The following is a 21,032-nucleotide window of genomic DNA, read 5'->3' as shown; positions in this document are numbered from 1 at the left end:
AAAAAGCTGCTAGAGCTGATAAGTAGGTTTGGTAAAGTGGCAGGATACAGGATCAACATCCAAAAATTTGTGGTATTTCTATATGCTTGCAGTGAATCATCAGCAATTGAAATTTTACAAAGTACCATTCAAGATAGCATTAAAAAATACAAAATACTTAGAAATAAATGTGACAAGAGTCTGTAAGGCCTGTGCACTGAAATGCACGAAACATTGCTGCGAGAAGTCAAAGAAGATCTAAATAAATGGAGAGATGCACCATGCTCGTGGGCTGTGAAACCCAATACTGTTAAGATAATCCGTTCTCCTCAGGAGTTGGTCTGTAGATTCAACTCAACCCCAGTCTCATCCCAGCAGCACTTTTTGTAGAAATTCACAGACTGATTCTGAAATTCACGTGGAAATGTAAAGGACCTAGAAAAGCCAAAACAATTTTGAAAAAGACAATCAAACTTGGAGGACTAACACTGATGAATTAAAGTTAGTTAAGAGTGACTACCTGATCTTGAGACATAATATATAGCTCCCCTATCAAGACAGTGTGGTATTGACTTAAACTCGTAGAAGAGAGAGTCTAGAAATAAACCCACATGTGGATGGACAGCTAAGTTTTGACAAAAATGTGAAGGCAGTTCAGTGTAAATATTCTTCAAAAAATGATGCTGGTGGGGCGCCTGGGTGGCTCGGTCGGTTGAGCGTCCGACTTCGGCTCAGGTCACGATCTCGCGGTCCGTGAGTTTGAGCCCCGTGTCGGGCTCTGGGCTGATGGCTCAGAGCCTGGAGCCTGATTCCGATTCTGTGTCTCCCTCTCTCTTTGACCCTCCCCCGTTCATGCTCTGTCTCTGTCTCAAAAATAAACTTAAAAAAAAAAATTAAAAAAAAAATGATGCTGGCATAATAATTGGATAACCCCATATTTTAATGACTCTTGAGCCATGCTTTGCACCATATAGAAAAATTAACTCAAAATGTAACATAGACCACAACGTAAAACCTGAAACCGTAACACTTACAGAAGAAAACGTAGAAGAAAACCTTTGTGACCTTGGGTTCGGCAAAGATTTCTTGAGTATAACACAAAGGTATGATCCGTAAGAGTACAAGTTGATAAATTGGGCTTCAGAATTAAAAAATTCTCTTTAAAATACACTGTTTAGGGAATAAAAAGACAAGCAAAATACTGGGAGAAAATGTTTGCAAATCACAGTCCAATAAAGTACTCATATCCGGAATATAGAGAACTCCCCAAATCCAATAGTTAGGAAACATACAGCCAAAAAAAAAAAAAATGAGCAAAAGACTTGAACAGACACTTTGCCGAACAAGTTCTATAGATGGCACATAGGCACGTGAAAAGCGCTCCGCTTCATTAGGGCAACGCAAAATGAAGCCACAGTGAGATATACTACACGCCTGTTAGGCCAAAATTGAAAAGATTGCGTACTGAGTAGTGACGAGAAAATGAAGGAACCGGAACTCTCTCTGTTGGAATCTAAAATGAGTAGAGCCATTTTGAAAAAACGCAGGCACTTTTATGACACAGCCATTTCTGTTTCAAGTATTTGTTTTTAGACTCAAGAGGAGCGAAGATACATGTCCCTACAAAGGCTTGTGTGTAAATATTCAGAGGAGTTTTGCTCGTAATGGCCACAGAGTGGAAACCTGGCCATCCATCAACAGGCGAGCCTGTAAATGGGCTGTGGTATGATCTGTCTCCTGGAATATACTACCTGGTAGTAAAAAGGAACGAGCTGTTGCTACGTGCTGCTGTATGAATGAATCTCAGAGTGATTATGCTGAGTGGAAGAAGCAGGGGAAGAGATTACGTGTTGTAGCAGGACTCCATTTACGTGCAATCCTAGACAGTGTGTACCTGGGTGAAGTGACAGGAAGGCCACTGGCTTCCTGGTGATGGTGTAGGGGAGGGTTGTGAGGGGTGAGAGAGAGAGATTACGAGAGTTTGAGGGAACTTTTGGGGGGTGATGGATCTATGTATTGTCTTGATTGTAGTGATGGTTTCTAGGGTGTATACATGTGTCAGAACTTACTAACTTGTGTCTTGAAAGAGGTACGGTTCACTGTATGTCAGTTCTGTCTCTCCAAAGCTATTTTTTTTTAAAAATCTGAATTTGAAACCACTTTACAACTTGGTGGCTGTATAACCTTGGTCAAGTCACTAAACCTCAGGGCTTCAGTTGTCCTAGCTGTGAAGCGGGGCTGGAGATATCGGTCACCCAGGGTTATTTGTGAAGATTATGAAGATACTGTGTGGCAGGTGCTTAAAGCCTGTAAGTGCCCAAGATGGTGAAATTTAGGGGATAAATCAGGTGCGCGGAATAGAGCTCATTCCTGCGGTCCGGTGAGGCTCTGCGTCCTCTGTGCTGGCCTCTACGGGAATGATTGCACCATCCAGGAAATGTATCCTTTCTGTCCTGTATCCAGGGTGTACCGGAGGAGCACCTTGCTTGAAGTCTGACTCACAAGAGAATTGGGAAGTGGTTATGGAACAGTCACGTAGCCATGGAAAGTTTCTTTGGTTCGGTTTCCTAGAAAACAACGAATGTTGGAAGCCTGAATTCTGAAGCCTTCACAAGTGGCCCAAGGCCCTTGGGGAGGAGGTGCTTAAGCCTGATGATTTGGTCACAGAATGGTGTTGCCCAGTGTGGGGTTTGAGGGTGTGCCAGCCTGGAGGCTGACTCTTGGTTGGAACCTTTATTCCATTTATCACGTGGCTTTACTGAACAGAAGCAGAAGGTTGCCGCGGCCCACAGTTGTCTGACAACGATTCTGAGTCCCTGGCCTCGTTAAAATGTTCTGGGTCTGGTCTTCTGTGTTTCGGTTGGACAGGTTCGCTTTTTAGGGAATCGCGGGGTCCAGCCTGCTCACCTCACAAACGCGGAAGCGGAGACCCCTGGGAGTCGGGTGGGCTGTCACCCAACACCCAGCTGCTTCTCACACCAGCTCCGGCCCCCCCACGGTCAAATGCTGCCTCCCGCATCAGTGGTGCGCTTGCGGAGGGCCTTCTTCACTGCAGCTCCTCGGGTTGCTTTTTAAACTTGTTTTTTATTTTGAAATAATTCCAAACTCACCAGAAAACCGTAAGAATAGTCCGGGGTCCAATAGCCCAATTTGAAGCTCCGTCATTACCACTAAATTCTTCAGGGAATGTCTCCTCCCGGCAAAGACATTCTCCTAAGTCATCATAGGATAACCATTCAAATCTGGGCATTAACGTTGAGGATTCCCTGCCATCTCATCTGCAGACCCCACTGGAGTTTTCCGGTTGTCTCAATATTGTCTTCTGTAGCAAAGGACCCACCGCAGGGTCACGTGTTGCGTTTGGTTGTCTCTTTAGACGCCTCCAGTCAGGAATCATTCCTCAGTCTTTCCTTGACTTTTATGACCTTGACATTGTTGAAGATTACAGCTTATTTATTTATGTCGATTTATTTTTGAGAGAGAGACAGAGACAGAACACGAGTGGGGGAGGGGCAGAGAGAGAGGGAGACACAGGCTCCGAAGCAGGCTCCAGGCTCTGAGCTGTCAGCACAGAGCCCGACGTGGGGCTTGAACCCACGAACTGGGAGGTCATGACCTGAGCCCAAATCAGGTGCTTAACCGACTGAGCCACCAGGTGCCCCAGGTTAATTATTTAGTAGAACAGAGGTGATAGAAATTCAGTGTGAGCCACATCTGTAATTAAAGTTTTCTGGCGGCCACATCAAAAGAGGTAGAAAGAAACAGGTGCAATTAATATCCCGAATAGCATTTTAACATGTAACGAATATACAAAAATTATTAATGAGATATTTCCATTCTGTCATAGCACGTCTTTGAAATCCAGGACGTATTTGACACACAGGACATACCTAATTTGGACAAGGCACAGTGCAAGTGCCTGGCCGCCCCGGGCCCGGTGGCTGCTGTATCAGGCAGCATAGCTGTGGAATGTTCCCTCAGTTCGGGTTCGTCTGGTGCCTCCTCCTGGTTCGGTTATGGGTGTACTTTCTCGTTCGGCAGAAATGGTGTAGAAGTGGTCGTGTCCGCATCCTGCCCGGTGGCGCGTAGCGTTGACTCAGACGCGCCTGCCGGGTCTCTGCGCTGTGACGTCACTCTCTCCTGATTCTGTGACTCTGATTCAGAAGCATTTTGCAGGGAAGCTCTTTGAGGCAAAGCACATGTACTACCCTTACGCCCTAGATGTAGTATCCGTTGGTGTTTCTTCCCCAACGTCCTTTCTTTTCTGGCGCTTGTCAGATGGCCGTGAGTGCCCTCTGTATTCCAGCACTCACATTTTGTCATCAGTTGTATGCTGGTTGTTGTATGTTAAGTGTAGGGGGTCTTTTCATTATCTGTGGTCCTAAGGACAAATTAGGTAGAATATCTACACTTTTAGATGAAACAAATTAAGATCGTTATTTGTTCAGCGAGCAGAACAAATACTATGGCGTTCGAGCGAAAAACCAGTTAACCGAAACGAATGTACCGAAAATAGATAAGTGACCACGGTATGAGAGGAACATTGGGGTTTGACAGATATTTTCTGCTTTTGTCGGACCTCGTGCCTACCTTCATCGTAGCTCTGCTTTTCTCCTGCTGAGTGACACGGCTGTTGGCCTCGCCGTGCCGGTGCCTTCCCAGGACTCCGCGCGCGTTAGCGGAGGGTCACAGCGGCGTTGACACTTGTGGCGTTCATCTCGCGTGTGCAGTGGCATCTGTAAGCGTCTTCTCTTTCCGGGGAGGACTCGGTGGTAGTTAGAAGCTGGCTCCCAATAAACATCCCCCTACTTTTAATGATCCCGTCATACCGTTTTCCCCCTTGACTGTAAAGAACAGTTAGTAGACTTACCACCGTCACAACCCGCTCGGCTTCCCAGTTAAAGGGGATTCGGCATGTAGTGAGCGTGAAAGGCGACGTCTAAAATGGCACTGGGTGAATTTTTGAACACAGAGAAGTCCACAACTCACTGTGCTTCGACAGGAATCTCGGGTCTCAGCAGGCTCCGTGACCACGAGGAGACAGACGTTGTCCTCACATCCCTGGCTCCTGAAGGACCCGATGGGTCCAGATCCCAGCCCACTCTTGACCGTGTGTAGCTCAGGCGCCCAGGGCGGGACGGATCCACAGCGGCCGGCGCGGATTTCCGCGCGTTCCACGCTCTTCCGAGTGTAGACGTCACTGGTTTTGGGTTGCGTTTTGTACTGGATCCCAAACACGAGGGAGGTCGTGTGTGGGCAGTGGAGGGCTGGGGATGAATCTGGATTGTCACGGGTAAGCTCTGGCCAGAGCAGTGAACCATTTCTTCGGACAGAGGTTTAAATCGGGGACTGGGAAAGTTCTTTCAGTTTCTGAGCCTCAGCTCTCTGTTTGACGAAGGAAGTCTCACCTACCTCATGGGACAGTTGTGAGGGTGTGCAGGGAGACTTCTGTCACGTGCCTGGTCAAAGTACTTCCTGGTGTGTGTTCAGCACGTGCCCCTTGCTGCCCCTTCCTTCCTCTGTCGTCATCTGACCCCACGGGCCCGGGGACAATCAGGAGACCCGTCAGGCTGCTAAATAGTGCGATAGAGACCATAGGACTGAACTTGTGGTGCTGCGAGTTTTCTCCAAAAATCGAGAAAGTGTGGTCCCGGTCTCCTAGCGGAAGGAAGTCACGCGTGTGGTACTGAGCTGGGAAGGCGCCCTGTGGGCGGGCGGCAGGCCCGCGACTGCAGTGTAGAGCCAGGGGGCGCGCCTCGGGATCACAGATGAGCCACCGGGGGCCGTGCGGAGAGGGGCCGCTGGGACCCGGCCCCTCTCTGGCTGGGCGTGGTGACGGGGTAGAGGGCTAGAGTGGGCACCGGGAGACCGTGGGAGGCTGGTCCACACCGCGGGGAGAAGGTGGGGGGGCCGTATGTAGGGAATTGGAGAAAGTGGCCAGTCTCCCCCTGACCGCGCTGGGGGCCCGCTCACAACACCGGGCCGCCTTGCTGACCCCTGCTGGGCACGGGGCCCTGAGCTACGTCTCGCACGTGGACCTGGGCAAAGACCACCCCGAGGCTGCGCATTCAGAACAGAGCGTGCTCGGGCAGGGGAGGCGCTCACCTCACCTGCGTCTCGGTAGAGACTCCGGGGCAGGTAGGGGAGCGGGCAGAGTGGAGGGCTGCGGTGTGGCCTGACCGGAGGCTGGCGGCCCGGGAAGCTGGAGGCGGGCTTCCTAGAAGCGGGACACCCCGCCCCTGGCTAGGGGAACATGTTTGGCTACCTCCGGCTGGCGTCCTAAGTTGGACGCAGGAACGAACACTTAGGGAAGCTGTCAGTTACAGAGCGAGTCCTGGCCACCCCGAGCCAGTTATCACGGGGGCTGTTGTCTGGCGTCCCGGGCCGGTTGCTGGAGATGGCGGTCTGGCCTCCTGCGGGTCTGGCTTCTAGGCGGCAGGCTGGCACCCCGGGCTGGTTCCTGTGGATAAGGGGTTCCTCCTCTGGGCTGGGTGCTGCGGACTGTGGGTCAGAGCCCTGTTCTTGCACGTTATCTGCCCTTGGCTTATATGCCAATATTTCAGGCTTTTCGTGATTATTACGTTGGTTACAGTGATCTGTGATCAGGGATTACCACTCACTCAAAAGCTCAGATGATGGTTAGCATTTTTAGCAGTAATGTATTTTTAAATTAAGGCACACACTGTTTTTGCAGACCTGACGTCATCATGTGTTTAATAGATTCCAGTGTAGCGTGACTGTAACTTTTCTATGCACCGGGAAACCGAAAAATGCATTTGACTTGCCTTATTGCGACGACACTTTATCGTGGTGGTTTGGAACCAAGCCCACGAAAGGTCTGAGGTCTGCCCGTGCTCAGTCTCTCAGAAGAATGAGCGTGACAGTCTGTTCCTTCGGGTTCTCCACCGCCTCTTATCTGGTGGCTCAGGGAACACGGTGGCCTCGTTAGTCATTGTGTCTCTTTATGGCAGGGTCACAGCCCACGTCAGAATTCGAAAACTGGGGACTGTCAGTGGTATGTAGCGGATGGATACAGATTGTTTGCCCTACGGTGTTTTAAAAATTAATTCCCGCGTTAAAAAACAAACACTGACAGAGAGACTTCTCACAAAAATCCGAAGACTGGGTCTGTGGCAGGAACAGAGGAAGTCCCGCTCCTCTCGGGCGACGCGTGTTCCCCACGTCACCCGCTGCGCCCGCGCTTGTCCACGTCTGTGCTTCTGCCTGGCGTCTGCGGGCGTCTGATTCTGTCAGGAGCAGCAGGCTGTGCTCAGATGAAAGCTGGGAAGGAGGAAGCCTGCACACCCGGAATGAGGCACAGCCGCTCTGGTTTTAGGGGGTGGGCGGCCACCCCCCGCGGAGCCCCTGCATCAGTTCCTTGGGGATCCCTGGTGGGGGGAGTGGGGGGCCACCGCCGGTCCCAGTGGCAAATGGCCCACCTGTTGTCAAGGGCGGGGACGAAGTGACATGCGCACGAATGGAATCGGTAGTGAGGTTCTGCAGCAGGCGGCTTAGTTTTCTGTGATGAGTCACGGAATTCAGGACGCTGCCTGGCTCAGCACCGTCCTGAGGAGGCGGCACTGTTCTGTTGCCGACCGCAGCACTGACCAACACACCCCTGGTGAGGGGGCTGGCCGATAGGTGGGTTTACCGCACAGACGGACACAGTAGGCGCACGTCCCCGTCACCACCGGCCGCGGTGTCGTCGTGGGTGTTGGAACACTTGGTGCCTGTGGCCAAAACGCGGGAACTGTGCCAAACAGTGTAAAACGAGTTTTATGTGCTGTTGTTTGAAGCGAGGCCCCAGAGCAGGCCTTCTAACTAAAATAATCTGTTGATTTAAAAAACAAAACAAAGCAAAGAGTCTCTGTGGACTTGCAAACAGATCTCTGAGATTTACAAACTGTCCGTTACTAAAAGCCTCTTCACCCCGAACCATCAGAGCTCTGAGCGAATCTACCTTGTCAGAGGGCACTGCCCCGTTTCTCTTTTTCGATTCAGAAGTGAAGGCATCGAGTGATACTGTTGAGCACTGAGGTATTTTTTTACCCTTAAATGGGAAAAGTCACACAGAAAAGTCAAAGAATACAGTGAAGCCCGTCCATTGCCCAGCCACGGTGGCAACTCATGACTAATTCTGTTTTATCTGCTTACCTCCTACCTCCTTAACCCTGGTTATTTTGAAGTAATTCTCAGACATCGCTGTGTATCTAAGCAACATTTTTTCTTTGTTTTAATGAATGCTCGAGGCCATTTGTCGCTGTGCCGAACTAAAGGCCAGACATCTGATTTCCAGTCTGCACCGTGTCACTTACGGGTCCTGTGATCTTGAGTAAGCCCTTAAGCTCTGACCCTCGGTGTCCGCCGACGTGCAGACCGTGCTGCGTCCCGGCTCCCCCGGGTGGTTGTTCATGAGGCTCTGCGGAGATCACGAGGGAGAGGAACCAGGGCACCGAGTGAAATGGTGCACAGATACAGAGAGCGACTTATCTAATGTATCTGCCACATGAAAGACAGCTTCTTCCCCCTGCTCTTCTCAGCACCGTTAACCAGCCAGACTTGGGGAGCGGTCTCGTTGTCGGTTCCCAGCTCTCTCCCACGTATCCCAGGGGAGATACGTGGCTCTGGAGAGCCATTTCTCTCCAGGCCGGTGGACGTGAAGGTCACGGGCTGAGACGTGCCCCCCGCCCCCACTCCCCCACTGCCGCCGCCCCGTGTCTCTGCCTGCCAGCCTTTCCCGGCCCCGGGGGCGGGGGGCTGCTCTGTGCCCCGTCCTCAGCTCTGTGCTCAGGGGGGCCACCCGGCCGGCCCATCAGATGAGAGGCCCGTCACGGGGCGGGTTGGCCTGCAAGTGGTTCCGTCCCTTGGGGTCTTTAATTTTAGGCTGTTATTTCCTCTACCTAAAAATAGCGTTTTCTATCTATAGTGCCTAGTTTGGAACAAAACTGTTTGTGGCTCAGAAGTTAGGGCAACAGACTTCCTGACCGCCCGCCCGCCCGCCGCCCAAGTGTGCGGTGTGCCCTGGGTTCCAGTAGCCTGCTGGGAAACAAGGACCCAGCTTAGCAGGCAGGGGTTTGTTGGTTAAACTAAAACTGAATTTTAAAAGAAAAGGAAATGGTATATATAGAAGTGGTCAGAGGAAAACAGCCTCCGAGTGAAGCAGCCTCGCTTGTCAGAGGGATGGTGTCCTCTTTGGTTGGTGCTGCCCCAGCCTGTGGACTGCCCTGAGTCCCCTCACCCCCGCCTGTGTTTTAAGTTTATTAGTCTATTTTGAGAGGCAGAGACAGTGCAAGCAGGGGGGGGGGCAGGGAGAGAGAGAGAATCCCAAGCGGGTTCCGCGCTGTCAGCGCAGAGCCTGACGCGGGGCTCAGGTTCATGAAACTTCGAGATCGCGACCTGAGTCGAAATTAAGAGTCGGATGCTTAATTGACTGAGCCACCCAGGCGTACCTGAGTCCCCTTTTATAAATTGTCCCATCGGAAGGGCATTTCCTGCTAAAGAAGGAGCTGTTCTGTCCTCTTCCTGGGCCTTGGGCTGTCAACCCCGCAACATGGCAGAGTGTGTGTTCCCAGAGAACACTCGCTCTGCTCTCCAGGGGGCCTGTGGCTCTGTGCCCAGGAGCTTGGGAAGTGGTGTCGGGCAGGCCCGGGTGCCTATCTAAGCCGTGGGAACTCTGGGTAAGTGACTGAACCCTCCCCAAGCCTCTTGTAGAGACAGATGATGCTAACGGCTCGCATTATGGGTCTGTTCTCACGGTGCTGAAGGGAGGCGGGCTCCTGAGTGGCGCCCAGCACGCATTAAGGTGAATTCCAGCCACACAAGCGTAGGCTCGCCATGTGCGGCCCAGTTTTGCCGTAGCCCACGAGGGAGGCCCGGGTACAGCCTGCTCCCACATAGAGAGGACCCGGAGGGGGGGTGACATAAGATCCATAGACCTTTGCTCGGTTCAGACGTGGTGCTGAGCGTCCTGGTTCGGGTGTCTCCCGCTCCCAGAGGAGACAGCAGGGTGGGGCCAGGGCCGGGCTCGTCACTTCTTGGAGCTGGTCGTCCCATGGTGCTGGTGGCGGGTCGGTGGTGTTGACGGACCCAGGTCCTGACTCAGCTCAACATGCAAAGACAGTGACTTGGAAACTTAGCTCGAGCCTGTCTCTTTTCTCAGTTGGCTCGGGATCCTGAAGGGAGGACTGATGTTATGAATTTTCTGAAGCCCGTCAGTCGTAGAACCAAGAAGTGTGTGATTTCATCTTTTATCTCATGCCCTTTATCATGACCCTGGACTCAGGCTCCGGGGCCAAAGGGACCCTCTGACAGTCCTTTGGCCCAGCGTGTTCGCACGGGTCTACAGAACGTAGCTGCTCCACAGGGGCCTTGGGGACAGGGCGGGGAGTGGGGGCACAGCAGTAAGAACAGCTCACCACAAGACCCGAGATCCAGAAGCTCCTGTCTGGTGGGCACCCTTGACGCTTGACGTGCATGTCAGGGATCTTGGCAGCAAGTGATCGATCCCGGTTCTGGCCAACTTCAAAAGAACCGTGTTGGGAGGCTGGTGGGAAAGGGACACACAAGGGCTGGTTGACAGCTAGGGGCCAGGCTGGGGAATGGGCAGGACCCCAGGGGCACGAGGACACAGGATGACCTTACGGCCAAAGCCTTCCTCGCTTCTCTGTGCTTCCTCCCTCTCGGGGCTGAGCTGGAGCCCCCCCGGTGGCCCTCCTCTTGTTGCTTCCTAGACTGGCCCACACCTGGCTGACCTCTGATCTGGCCCCCTCATCTTCCTGCCTCCTGGTTCTCTGGATATGGGTTCCTGGAATTATCCTCCTTCCAAAATCACACATATGGGGAAAGACAGTTTAGAAAAAAAAAAAGCTAGGTTCTGGTTAGGGATGGAAATTGCTGTCGGCAGCTGAAAATTGTGGGCAGATTTGTAGCTGGAGCCAAGGGATCAGGGAAGGCAGTGCTTGAGGAGGCCTGCACGGGAGGGGGTGGGAGGGGACATGACCGGGACCCGGGGCGGTGTGTGTGTGGGGGCGGGTGGAGTGAGGGCTGGCGCTATACAGAGGGTTTGGGGGGTGTGTTCTAGACACATGCGAAGCTGGAGGTGAGGTGCAGGGGGTGATGAGAGAAAGGGGGGGACTCGCCTGGGGTCCCCCAGAAAGGTAAGGCAGGTCTTGTCCCCTAAAACTCAAATCCAGGAGCGGTGTTACTGAACACAAGAGAAGTTTATTCTTAGGGGATGATCAAGAGGGAGACAGCATGGCACAGGGCCTGAGAAACACGCACAGTGTCAGCAGCAGACAGGGACACGGACGTGGCCTTGACGTAGGAAGCCGCGCGGTCAGGGAGGGTAAGAGGGGAGAGAACGTGAGCCGTGGAGCAGGTGCTTGGTTTCTGCAGTGAGCACGGCAGTAGGAAGTGGTTGTTGTTGGTGTTGTTGTTAAATGAAAATCCAGTGAAAATGTTCATGGTTCTGAAAACCGGGGCTGGACAGCACGGCACAGGAGGGTGGGAGAGGGGGAAGGGCCGAGCGGTTCATACCCTCCACGCACACAGGGTATCTGGAAACTCCGACGTATTGGAGTGTTTGTGATCTGCCCACAGGGTACATTTTTTCTGAACGACACCCAGGAGTGGCCTTTCCAGTGGAAAATGTGCAGTGTCACTTTCAGAGGGAGGTGGGACTTGCCATTGTGTCATATTGGGTGGACCGAGTGGCTCCTGCCCGGGGAAGAGCCCTGTCACTTGCCCTGTCGGTGAGGGGTGGCTCCCGAGTGCCTGGTCACCACGCAGCCAGGCTCCTAGGGGGGCAGGCGGGGGGCGAGGCTCTGTGGCAGAAAGGGCTTCTAGGCCCTCACGCTTGGTGTGGAAGAGGAAGAAAGGCGAGGCCACTGTGCACCGGGGGCCGCAGAGGACATTTCGTGGAAAAAAGTCCTGTTTGAGCTGGCTTCCGTAAAGAGTAGGGAGAAAGGGGGGGGGGGGGGGGGGGGGGGGAGGGGGGTGAGGAGGAAGAGGCCTTCCAGAAAGGAGGGGGTGAGCAAAGGCCCGGAGGGAGGAAATGCTGTCCAGGCTCCGATCACAGGCTTTGCAGCAGCTGCGACCAAATTCTGTTGTCCCGCTGTCCTCACAGTTCGTGTCCCTGTACCACCTGTGGATACTGTAGCACCCAGTATCAGTAACAATACTGACTTGTTATTTAAACAAGTTTACTTAAAGAGGAAGCTTTGAGGCCTGCTGAGATTTGCATATTAATGTTATGTCATGGTCTTTGTCATTAGCTCCCGTGGGCCCCCCAGTGTCCTCCCGTACCTGTGTCAGAGCTGTCTCCTTTACGTGGCCCACGTGGCTGTGACCTTCACTGCCACCAGCGTGACCTGCTATTTTGTCAGCCTTGACCATGGGCTTAGAAGTCTCTCTCTGTGTAGGAAGCCTGATACAGGTAAAGCTCAAGTGCCTTGGGATGATCCCCTCCTCTGTGTCTCCCTCCTGACGGTGGCTTTGGTCATCAGCCTAGTGGGTGTCTTTCCAGGCCTTTCTCCTGCAGTGTTGTTTCATTGGTTTCATTGTCGTTCCTAAGGTAAGTGGTATCATATTGTCTGTTTTTATGATGGCTCCTTCTCATAAATCTGTTGGAGTTACTTTAATAAATGAAAACAGTAATAAATACTTCTTGTTTAGAAAAAGGATCACAGTACACAGAAGGGTAATTCCAAGACGCAAAGCCGACTACGTCCTTTCTCTGCTTCCCACTCTGAAGGGCTGCCTGTGGCCCGCAGGGGAAGGTGACACGTTGCCCTGGTCTCCGGGGCCCTGCGCCAGGGCTCCCGCCGCCCCTGCAGCCTGGTGGACCCCAGGCCTCTTCCCTCCACTCACTGCAGCCCGGGGCTCTGTCCGCACACCTCCTCCGTGGGCTGGTGGCCCCGGGCCGGGGGACTGGGCAGCGTGGAGGCGGGACAGCACACGGAGCCGGGAAGGGGCCGGAGCCAGCGAGCCCGCCCTCCTCTGCCCCTTGGCCTGGTCACCGAGTTAGGGGAGGCCGCTAGCACCCGCCTCAGAGGGCAGCTGGCAGGATGGACTCACGACCGTGACAAGCACCCAGCACAGCCTCTCACTGGGGGCCAGGGGTGGTGCTCAGTGCGAGCTGCTGCTCTTGCCCTGCTTGTCGTCGGTCTTCACTGCCGCCGGCTGTCCCCGGGCCCAGCACGTGGGGCCTGGCATGGGAGCGTTCGGTACGCGTCCGGATGGCGGATAAAGGGAAGACGGGATGGAGACGGACCCGGCACACGTGAGGCCGTGCGGGCACAGGCTCCGCGTGGGGAGGGGCGGGGAGCAGGGAATCGGGGGCGGCAGGCCGGGGGCTCCCAGCGAGGACAGGGAGAGCGCGGCAGGCCCGGACGCCGTTTCCCGGCCCTTCCTACGGCACAGCCGCCCTCCCCGTCTGCACACTCAGGGAGGAAGGGGCCACACAGACTGGCGTTCACCCAAGCGGGCCGCGCCCTCGCCTGCCTCTGGCTTGGCTGGCCTGCGCTGGGGTCGACGGAGTGGTTAAGATGGCCACACTTTCTTGACGCCATCCCGTTTCTCTCCAGGCACTGCCGCCGTGGAGGAGCTGGAGGACTTCATCAACAACATTAACAGCGTCTTGGAGTCGTTGTATATTGAGATTAAGAAAGGGGCCACCGAGGACGACGGGAGACCCGTTTACGCGCTGGTGAGTGCACGCCGGCGCCCTCTCGTGGCTCCCGTGAGGAATTGCGGGAGTGGAGGTGCCCCTGCCCCGGCAGCCCCGGAGCCGGGGGACGCGGACACAGCCTGGCCCCGCCTCCCCCTCCACCCCGGTTCCGGTTCACTACTGGTGCCACCGTACGAATCCTCTGCAGTGATCAGGGCCGGGGGCTGTCACCTCAGTGCTCACCTCCCTGCCCCTGCCCGAGCCCCTGCCCGAGACACCGCAGCACGCGTTTGGCTTTGTTTTGTCTGTCGACAGTTGGCTGTAAGAAGCCATCCCAAATGTATGGAATACTAGGATTAAAGGAGGAAAGCGGTTTCTCATTTGGAATAAGACACAGAGGCTGTGAGAAGAGAAACTGGGGGTGGGGGGCCCTGGGGACTGAGCCATTCACGTTCCAGGAAGCCCCCCGCCAGAGAACAAGGGGAAGCACAGGTGGGGCAGAACTGAGCACATTAGGCCATTGGAGGAGACGCGGCTCCCCCCCCCCCCCCCCCCCCCCCCGCCAGGCCTGCCCAGAGAGGGGCCGTAGCCGGGGGTTCCACACTGTTCCAGGGGAGAAGGGTCGTGGAGCTGAGTAACTGCGGAAAGTCGCGGGCTTCGCGGCGCCTTTTGCATTTGAAGCTCCGTTAAGCGTGCAGATGAGTTCCCCAAATGTGTCTGATTTTGGAAGCTCCCGCACCACCTCTGGAAATCTCCGAGAGTCGGGGATTCCGAGCTAGACACCCAAGTCTGTAACATGCGACTGGTCACCAATCCGGGCCCTGTGGCCGACAGCGCCCACACCCCGGCGCTCAGGGACTGAAGAGAGGAGGGGGCTGGGCAAGCCGCCAGCGAAGGGCGCCGCCTGACCGTCACACTGACCTTTTAGGTGAATCTTGCAACGACTCCGGTTTCCAAAATGGCCTCGGATTTTGCAGAGAACGAGCTGGATCTGTTTAGAAAGGCTGTAAGTACAGTATGGTTGTTTATTGGCCGGGCTTGCGACGGGAAACTTGTCGTCTTCGGCGTTAGAAACGGAAACTGCCGTCGTAGAGGGTCACCACCGCGGCCCCAGACGGCCATCTGCGGGGTCCCTGCCCAGCGCGTCGCCTCCGGGCGCCGGCTCGGGAGGGCGCCGTGGCTGCCTGGGAGGGAGCTTGTCCAGATGTGAACCCCGGTCGGTGGAGCACCGGGCGTCGGGGGGTGTGGTGCAGGCGGACCGGCGTTCCCACCCGGTGCTCGCCGCGCCGCCCAGACCCCCGCGGCGGTGGCCGAGGTGCCAGGGAGCTCCCTGGCAAGGCCGGATCCCAGTCCCCGCCCGGACCGCGGCCCACGGCCCGTGGCCGTGCGTGTTACCAAGGGCACCCCGTGGAACCCTTCCCGTCCGCATCGGAGAGGCACTGCTCTGCCTCCCCGGCTTCAGGGCTCTTCCCTCAGCCCCCCTGTCACTCACCCGGCTGCGCGCCGGGTCAAGGCGGTGCTTCTCAGCCCGGGCCGCGTTCCGGGAACCGGGAGGTAGGAGCGTCGAGACATCCGGTCTCGTCCACAGCTGGCGGATCCGGGTCTCCGGTGACGGGTCCTAGAATCCTCCCTTTCGAGCCTCCTCTGACGGCAGTCGGCAGCCGAGGTCGAGGACCGGGCTGTGTGACGGCAGACGCTCCTGCGCGTGCGGAAAGCCTGTCTTCCTGGTGGCCCCGCCCCGCCGTGAGCAGTCTCGGGGGCGCGTGCCCGGCAGCCCCTCCTGGCCCGGGCTCCGGCGTCCCTGCGGCTCCCGAGTGGGCCTGCGCCCTGGCTCGCCCGGGCTTTGCTTTCCCGCCCTCCCTGCCTCCAGCCAGCCCCTCGGGCCCCCTGTCCTGCCCGCGTTCGGCTAGACGGGTGCTGCCTCGTCATCCACTCGTTCATCCCTCGGCTTCTCTGCCTTCGGGGAGGTGGGGGCAAGGGGGCCGATTCTGGATCCGGGGGCCTGAGGATCATCCCTCTGGCATGGTGTCACGGGGTGACCGTTGAGACAGAGGGACTGACCACGGTCACGGCCGTTGACGTTCGCTACTAAACTGTCTTCCTGAAGGATTGTTCTAGGGCTCAGCTCTGCCCGTGATCGGTGGTTTCGCGGCGCCCCTGCCAGGATCGGTGTTACTGCTTAAAGGTTGTTTTTGCCGATCTAATAGATGAACGTGGTGCCTGTCGTTTCTTCCAGTTGGAACTGATTATCGATTCGGAGACTGGCTTTGCGTCCTCCACAAATATTTTGAACCTGGTCGACCACCTTAAAGGCAAGAAGATGAGGAAGAAGGAAGCAGAGCAGGTGCTGCAGAAGTTTGTACAAAACAAGTGGCTGATCGAGGTGCGGTGTCCAGCGGCCCCAGCCCGGCTCGCCGTTCAGGCCGGAGAGCAAATTCTCCCCCAAACCGTATCGTATCCGGTGGTCCGCTAAGCCGGGCCCTCTCGGGCCCCTCGTCTGCCTTCACGCCCGCCGTGACCGTACGAGGAGGGCTCGGGGCCTCCCGCTCACTCACGTCACGTGTCCAGGAGGCCCGGCCGGAAGCGCAGAGCACCGCCACCCGGGTTGGAGCCCCCGGTCCGCAGAGGCGGGGCCGTGTGCACCGTGGGTGAGGGCGCCGCTCTGGCGTTGGGCCCGGGACCTGGTGAGGCGGCCTGGAGCCCCTCTCCTGTAGGAGGGGAGGAGGAGTGTCCCCTCGGGGCGGGGATGGGATGGCAGACGGCCAGAGCCTGGTGCCGGGGTCCCAGGGCAGCTGCTGCCACCGTCAAAGTTACCGGTGGTTGTTATCGTCGGCGTTCCGTTATTCGGGGCCAGCGCCCTCGAGCCCTCTCAGGGAGCCGGTGGCCCGCCCGGAGCAGGGAGGACGTGTGGGCGAACTGCCGGAGAGGAGCCGCGGCGCCCGGGAAGGGACCAGACCGCCCTGCACGCTCGCGGTTCGAGGACCCCCCCCCCACCCCACGTCCGCTTCTGCTGACCGGAGCGGGGCAGACGTCCCCGTGCTTTCCCACACAAGGCGAGACCTTTGCCCGGAAACCCGAGCCAGACGGGCGCAGCTCTCGCTCGCCGCGGCCTGTGCCCGCGCACGGTGCGCTCGGGTCAGCCTTTGGCTTCCTCGCTCGGGGCCAGACCGTGGCCGGGGACCACTGCTCGTGGCCGACGCGATCGTTCCTTTCCAGGGAGGGCCCGCCTCCAGTGGCCGGAGCCGCGGCGCTCTGGGCCGTTGCCCTCTGACGGGGCGGCCGTCCTGTACTGAGTGCCGCCGATTACTGAGTGCACGAGTGCTCGGCTCCTGAGGTGCTTTCCTGACCGGAGGGGAGGCCGGACGGGCCACAGAGCTGCGGACAGGGGCGCCAGGGCGGGGGTGCCGGTGCCATGGCCACGGGTCCCCCGCTGCCCCGCGGAGACGGAGAGCCCCTTTGCTTTGGTTTTAGCTGAACAAACCGCAGCTCCGTGGTCTGGCTGGCGTCCTGCACCCGGCCCTCGTCTGGGCGACTGCAGCTCCCTACCGATTGCTTTGTCACAGGTTTCCTTCCCCTTGGGGGCGTCTGGCAGTACGGAACATTCTCGGGCGGCTCGGGTGATAACTGACTGAGCTGGGTCAGACCGCGCGTGTTTAAGGACACAGGCTGGCATCCTCGACTTGTTCACTGTGCCTTGTTGCACCTGTAGGCGCGCTATAAATTCTTGCTGAGGGGATGGCCACATAGGTAGGGGACGTGCCAGAGGGACAGAATTTATGTAAGACTTGCCAAAAACTATACCAAGAAATGCTCGCTCCTCAGACGAAGAGGAGACGGTAATTGACCTTCGTGAAGAAACACGCTGCAGTCACCTGGTGTTCCACCCCGAGCCGTTCCGGTAGCCCCCGTGCACCTGCTTTGGCCCCGCGAGTTACCGTGTCGCGATGGCAGGGGCCGGAGGCGGGTGGTCGGGGGTCTGGGGGAGGTCCTGAGTGGCCCAGCTAAACCACGGATCCTCGAAGCGTGGGTGTGCTGACAGCCACGCGTCCGCATGTCGCAGGGACCGGCCCGATGCGAGGCCTGAGCTCAGATTGTAGTGGTGAGGCGAGGCCTGGGAGATCTTGGGAGTCTTGGTCTTTGGGGGGGGGGGGGGGGGGGGGGGGGTGGGCACCTCACCTGCCCCTGCCCCTCCCTGTGACGGCCCCGAGGATGAGTAGGGTCATGAACAATAAGCACCGGGCACGGTTTCAGGCGCGGGGTAGATGTTGAGTAAACGTGTCTTGGGCCCGACTGTGAACTCGAACTTTTCACTGGGGCCCAGAGCAATCCTCCGTGGTCTCCACGTAGGGTCGACTTCGTCTTCCCTCGGAGGCTTATCACGGGACCACCAAGCACCTAGCCCCAAGGCGCAGGGGACACGAGCGCGTCCCTGCGTCCCTGTCCCCACAAGAGCAGAACCGGGCCTGGTGTGGCATTCACAGGCCCACAGTCTGGGGAGGGAGCTGGTCAGGTAGCTCCCTGCGGGCGAGTTACAGATAGAAGGGAAAGGGGGTTGCAGAATGGCTTTGCCCCAGCTGAGGCTACAGGCTGTGTGGGGGGAAGGGGGCGGGGGGGGGGGGGGGGGGAGGGCCCCGGGGGGGGGGGGGGGCCGAGTTCACCTTGTGGGGAGACTGCCTCCCTCCCCTCTCCGCCCCGTGTCCTCACCGTGGGAGGGGGCCACCCGCAGACTCGGGATCCGCGCCCGTTGACTCACGGGTTCGGGGAACCCTCCTCCGGTCCCTTTTGGGTCTTGGCCCAAGTCCTTCCACGCGTGAGGCTCTGCCGAGGGGCAGGCGAACGCCGGCCGTGCGAGGGGCACCCGGCCCGTGAGCTCGCGGGACCCGTGGGGCTGCGGGACCGCAGGGAGGGGAAGGGGCTGGAGAGCTCACCGCCCCCCGTCGTGCCTGCAGAAAGAAGGGGAGTTCACGCTGCACAGCCGGGCCATCCTCGAGATGGAGCAATACATCCGGGAGACGTACCCCGACGCCGTGAAGACCTGCAACATCTGCCACGGCCTCCTCATCCAGGTACCCGCGGGCCCCGCCCCCGCCCCCGCAGACCCGGGGCATCCGAAGGGTCTGGGGCCACCACGACAGCGCCCGCCTTGCCTCCCCTCGCCCCGGGTCCCCCGGTTCCAGTCCCGGGGCGCGCTTGATTTTGTTTTCCCCCGGAAGGGCTCTCAGGAGCCAGGTAGCCCGTGTGGCCTGGCAGTGGCGTGGCCGGCGTCCCGCCGCGTCGGGCACTGTTCTGTGTCGCGCTGCCCGCCTGGCGGGGCACGTTCGGGGCTCCCCTCCCCTCCCCCCCCCTCTCTCTCTACGTCGTCAGCTCCGCTCCCGTGAGCCTCTGTGCACCTGTACCCTGGGCCACCTGGTGATTATTTCCCTGGGCCGGAATTTCTGGAACAGAGTACACGGTTTTGTTTTTTGTGTTTTTTTTTAAGTTTTATAGTTTTATTTCTTCGAGAGCGAGACAGATGCAAGGCGGAGGGGCAGAGAGGCAGGGAGAGCGAGAATCCCAAGCAGGCTCCAGGCCGTGGGCACAGAGCCCGACGTGGGGCTTGAACCCACGAACCGTGAGATCGAGCCCCGAGCCAAACCAAGAGGCGGTCACCTAACCGACTGAGCCACCCAGGCGCCCCCCCTCCCCCCACGTGTTTTCGTAAAGCCTCCGACCCACGTCCAAAAAGCCGGAGGCGTGAGGGCCGCGTGCGCCGGGACCCCGCGTTTCTGAGGCCGCCTGGCCGCGCCGCTGCGCTCCGGCCTGTGGCATCCCGAGCGCCCTCTGCCTGCGCCACGCACACGCGTGGGACTCTCTACTAAAAGTTCCTAGAAGCCCTCGCGCTGAGGGCCTAGGGGGTCATCGTCACCCGTCTGTGGTGCGGAGTGCGGAGCCTCCGGAGCCTGCCGGCCGTCCTGCCCGCCGCTCGCCGGAGGCGCGTGCCCGTGGAGGCGCGCGCAGCCGCTCAGCCCTCGCCCTTCTGGTTTCAGGGGCAAAGCTGCGAGACCTGCGGCATCAGGATGCACCTGCCGTGCGTGGCCAAGTATTTCCGGTCCGCCCCGGAGCCGCGCTGCCCCCACTGTAACGACTACTGGCCCCACGAGATACCAGGTTCGCGTCCCTCAGGCGCTCGGGGGCAGGCCGGGTGGGGGGGGGGGGGAACACCCGGGGACGGGGAGCCCTCTCTGCCCGTGTGGGTCTGTCCGCGGGTCCCCGGCCCTCCAGGGGAAGCCGCTCCCGCAGTAAGCAGAGGCCTGTGTTTGCACACGCTTGCAGGGGCCCTCAGAACGCAGCGGAAACCCCCTGGCTCATGAGGCTCATGAGGGTCTAGACGAGACACCCCCACCCCCTGCCCCGCCCCCGGCAGCTGCGTGCGGGTGGGAGGTGAAGGCGGTGCCCATCCCTCCCCGGCCGCGGTGCGGGGTCAGCAGGGAGGGCCGAGGCCGCCACCTGCCCTGCCGCTCACGGTATCTTCCGGCCTCTTCCGTGTACAGAAGTCTTCAACCCCGACAAGGAGCGGGAGGCCGGGACCTCCAAGGCGAACAAAAAACCCTCGCGGTCCAGGCAGCACTAGCTGGCGGGCCCTGTTCCGAAGAGAAGTGTCAGCGTCTCCCGTCGCACCGAGTCCCCTTGCTGCTTCGTGTTCACTCCTTAGCAGGTCTGGAATAAAAGTTGCTAAGGAGTCGTGGCTGCGGCCTCAGTCTGTGGTTGTGCGGGTCGTGCGCCCCCGGAGGAAGCTTCACGTTGTGGCTCTTCCCTTCCTGGGCTCCCCCTTAACTGAGAGCCCGCTGGGGGGGTTCGGGAGCGTCAGGCAGGTAACGGAGAGCGTCCCCACCGACTTACTCAGAGAAGGTATTTCTTGGGACATACCAGGAAGCTTGTGGAGATGACCGGAAGGCAGGAAAACCAGCGGAGAAAAGACCGACCTTGGAACCGGGGGTCTGGAAGGGCTGGGTAGTTCGGACAGCCCGCTGCCTGCCTGCCTGGCCAGGTGCTTTGGCCCGCGAGGAAGGGCAGGGTCATCGCACACAGGTGCAGACAAGTCCCAGCTGTCAGGAAGCCCTGAGCACCTGGTCCCTGGGGACACCCCCCCCCCCCCCCCCCCGCTTCTGGTCTCCCCTGCATTGATTCCAACGTGAACTTCCCAAAGACTCCTACCAAAACCCTCATGCGCAATTCTCGAGACCCTGCCTGGCGCTCCAGGTTTTGGACATCGGGCCGTTGCCCGCCTCCCTGCACAGCCCGTCTTCACTCGGTTCCCTGCTGACACCGCTCGCTGGGTCACCGGACCGGTGACGCTCATGGCTGTCCCGCTTCCTGGGGCCTCCCCTTCCGGCCCTTGTCACACAAC

At 58.1% G+C, this 21,032-nt stretch overlaps 1 protein-coding gene across 2 annotated transcripts in view; it reads left to right on the top strand.

Moving 5' to 3' along the window:
• Nucleotides 1-20,396, top strand: part of NSMCE1 (NSE1 homolog, SMC5-SMC6 complex component) — a 31,360-nt gene extending 10,964 nt beyond the window's left edge. Inside the window, exons 3-8 of one of the 2 annotated variants that reach the window (XM_049638465.1) lie at nt 13,563-13,684; nt 14,574-14,651; nt 15,882-16,028; nt 18,595-18,711; nt 19,672-19,792; nt 20,176-20,396. In XM_049638465.1, coding sequence (XP_049494422.1) covers nt 13,563-13,684; nt 14,574-14,651; nt 15,882-16,028; nt 18,595-18,711; nt 19,672-19,792; nt 20,176-20,255 — 665 coding nt within the window. In that variant the 3' untranslated portion in view covers nt 20,256-20,396. The remainder of the gene's footprint in view (nt 1-13,562; nt 13,685-14,573; nt 14,652-15,881; nt 16,029-18,594; nt 18,712-19,671; nt 19,793-20,175) is intronic. The other variant, XM_049638466.1, reaches the window with a different exon arrangement.
• Nucleotides 20,397-21,032: the final 636 nt, after the last annotated feature.

The sequence above is a fragment of the Panthera uncia genome, chromosome E3 (genome assembly GCF_023721935.1).
Source record: "Panthera uncia isolate 11264 chromosome E3, Puncia_PCG_1.0, whole genome shotgun sequence".
In the NCBI taxonomy this organism is placed as follows: domain Eukaryota; kingdom Metazoa; phylum Chordata; class Mammalia; order Carnivora; family Felidae; genus Panthera; species Panthera uncia.
Note: the sequence above shows the minus strand (reverse complement) of the source record. Positions and strands in the feature narration are given on the sequence as shown.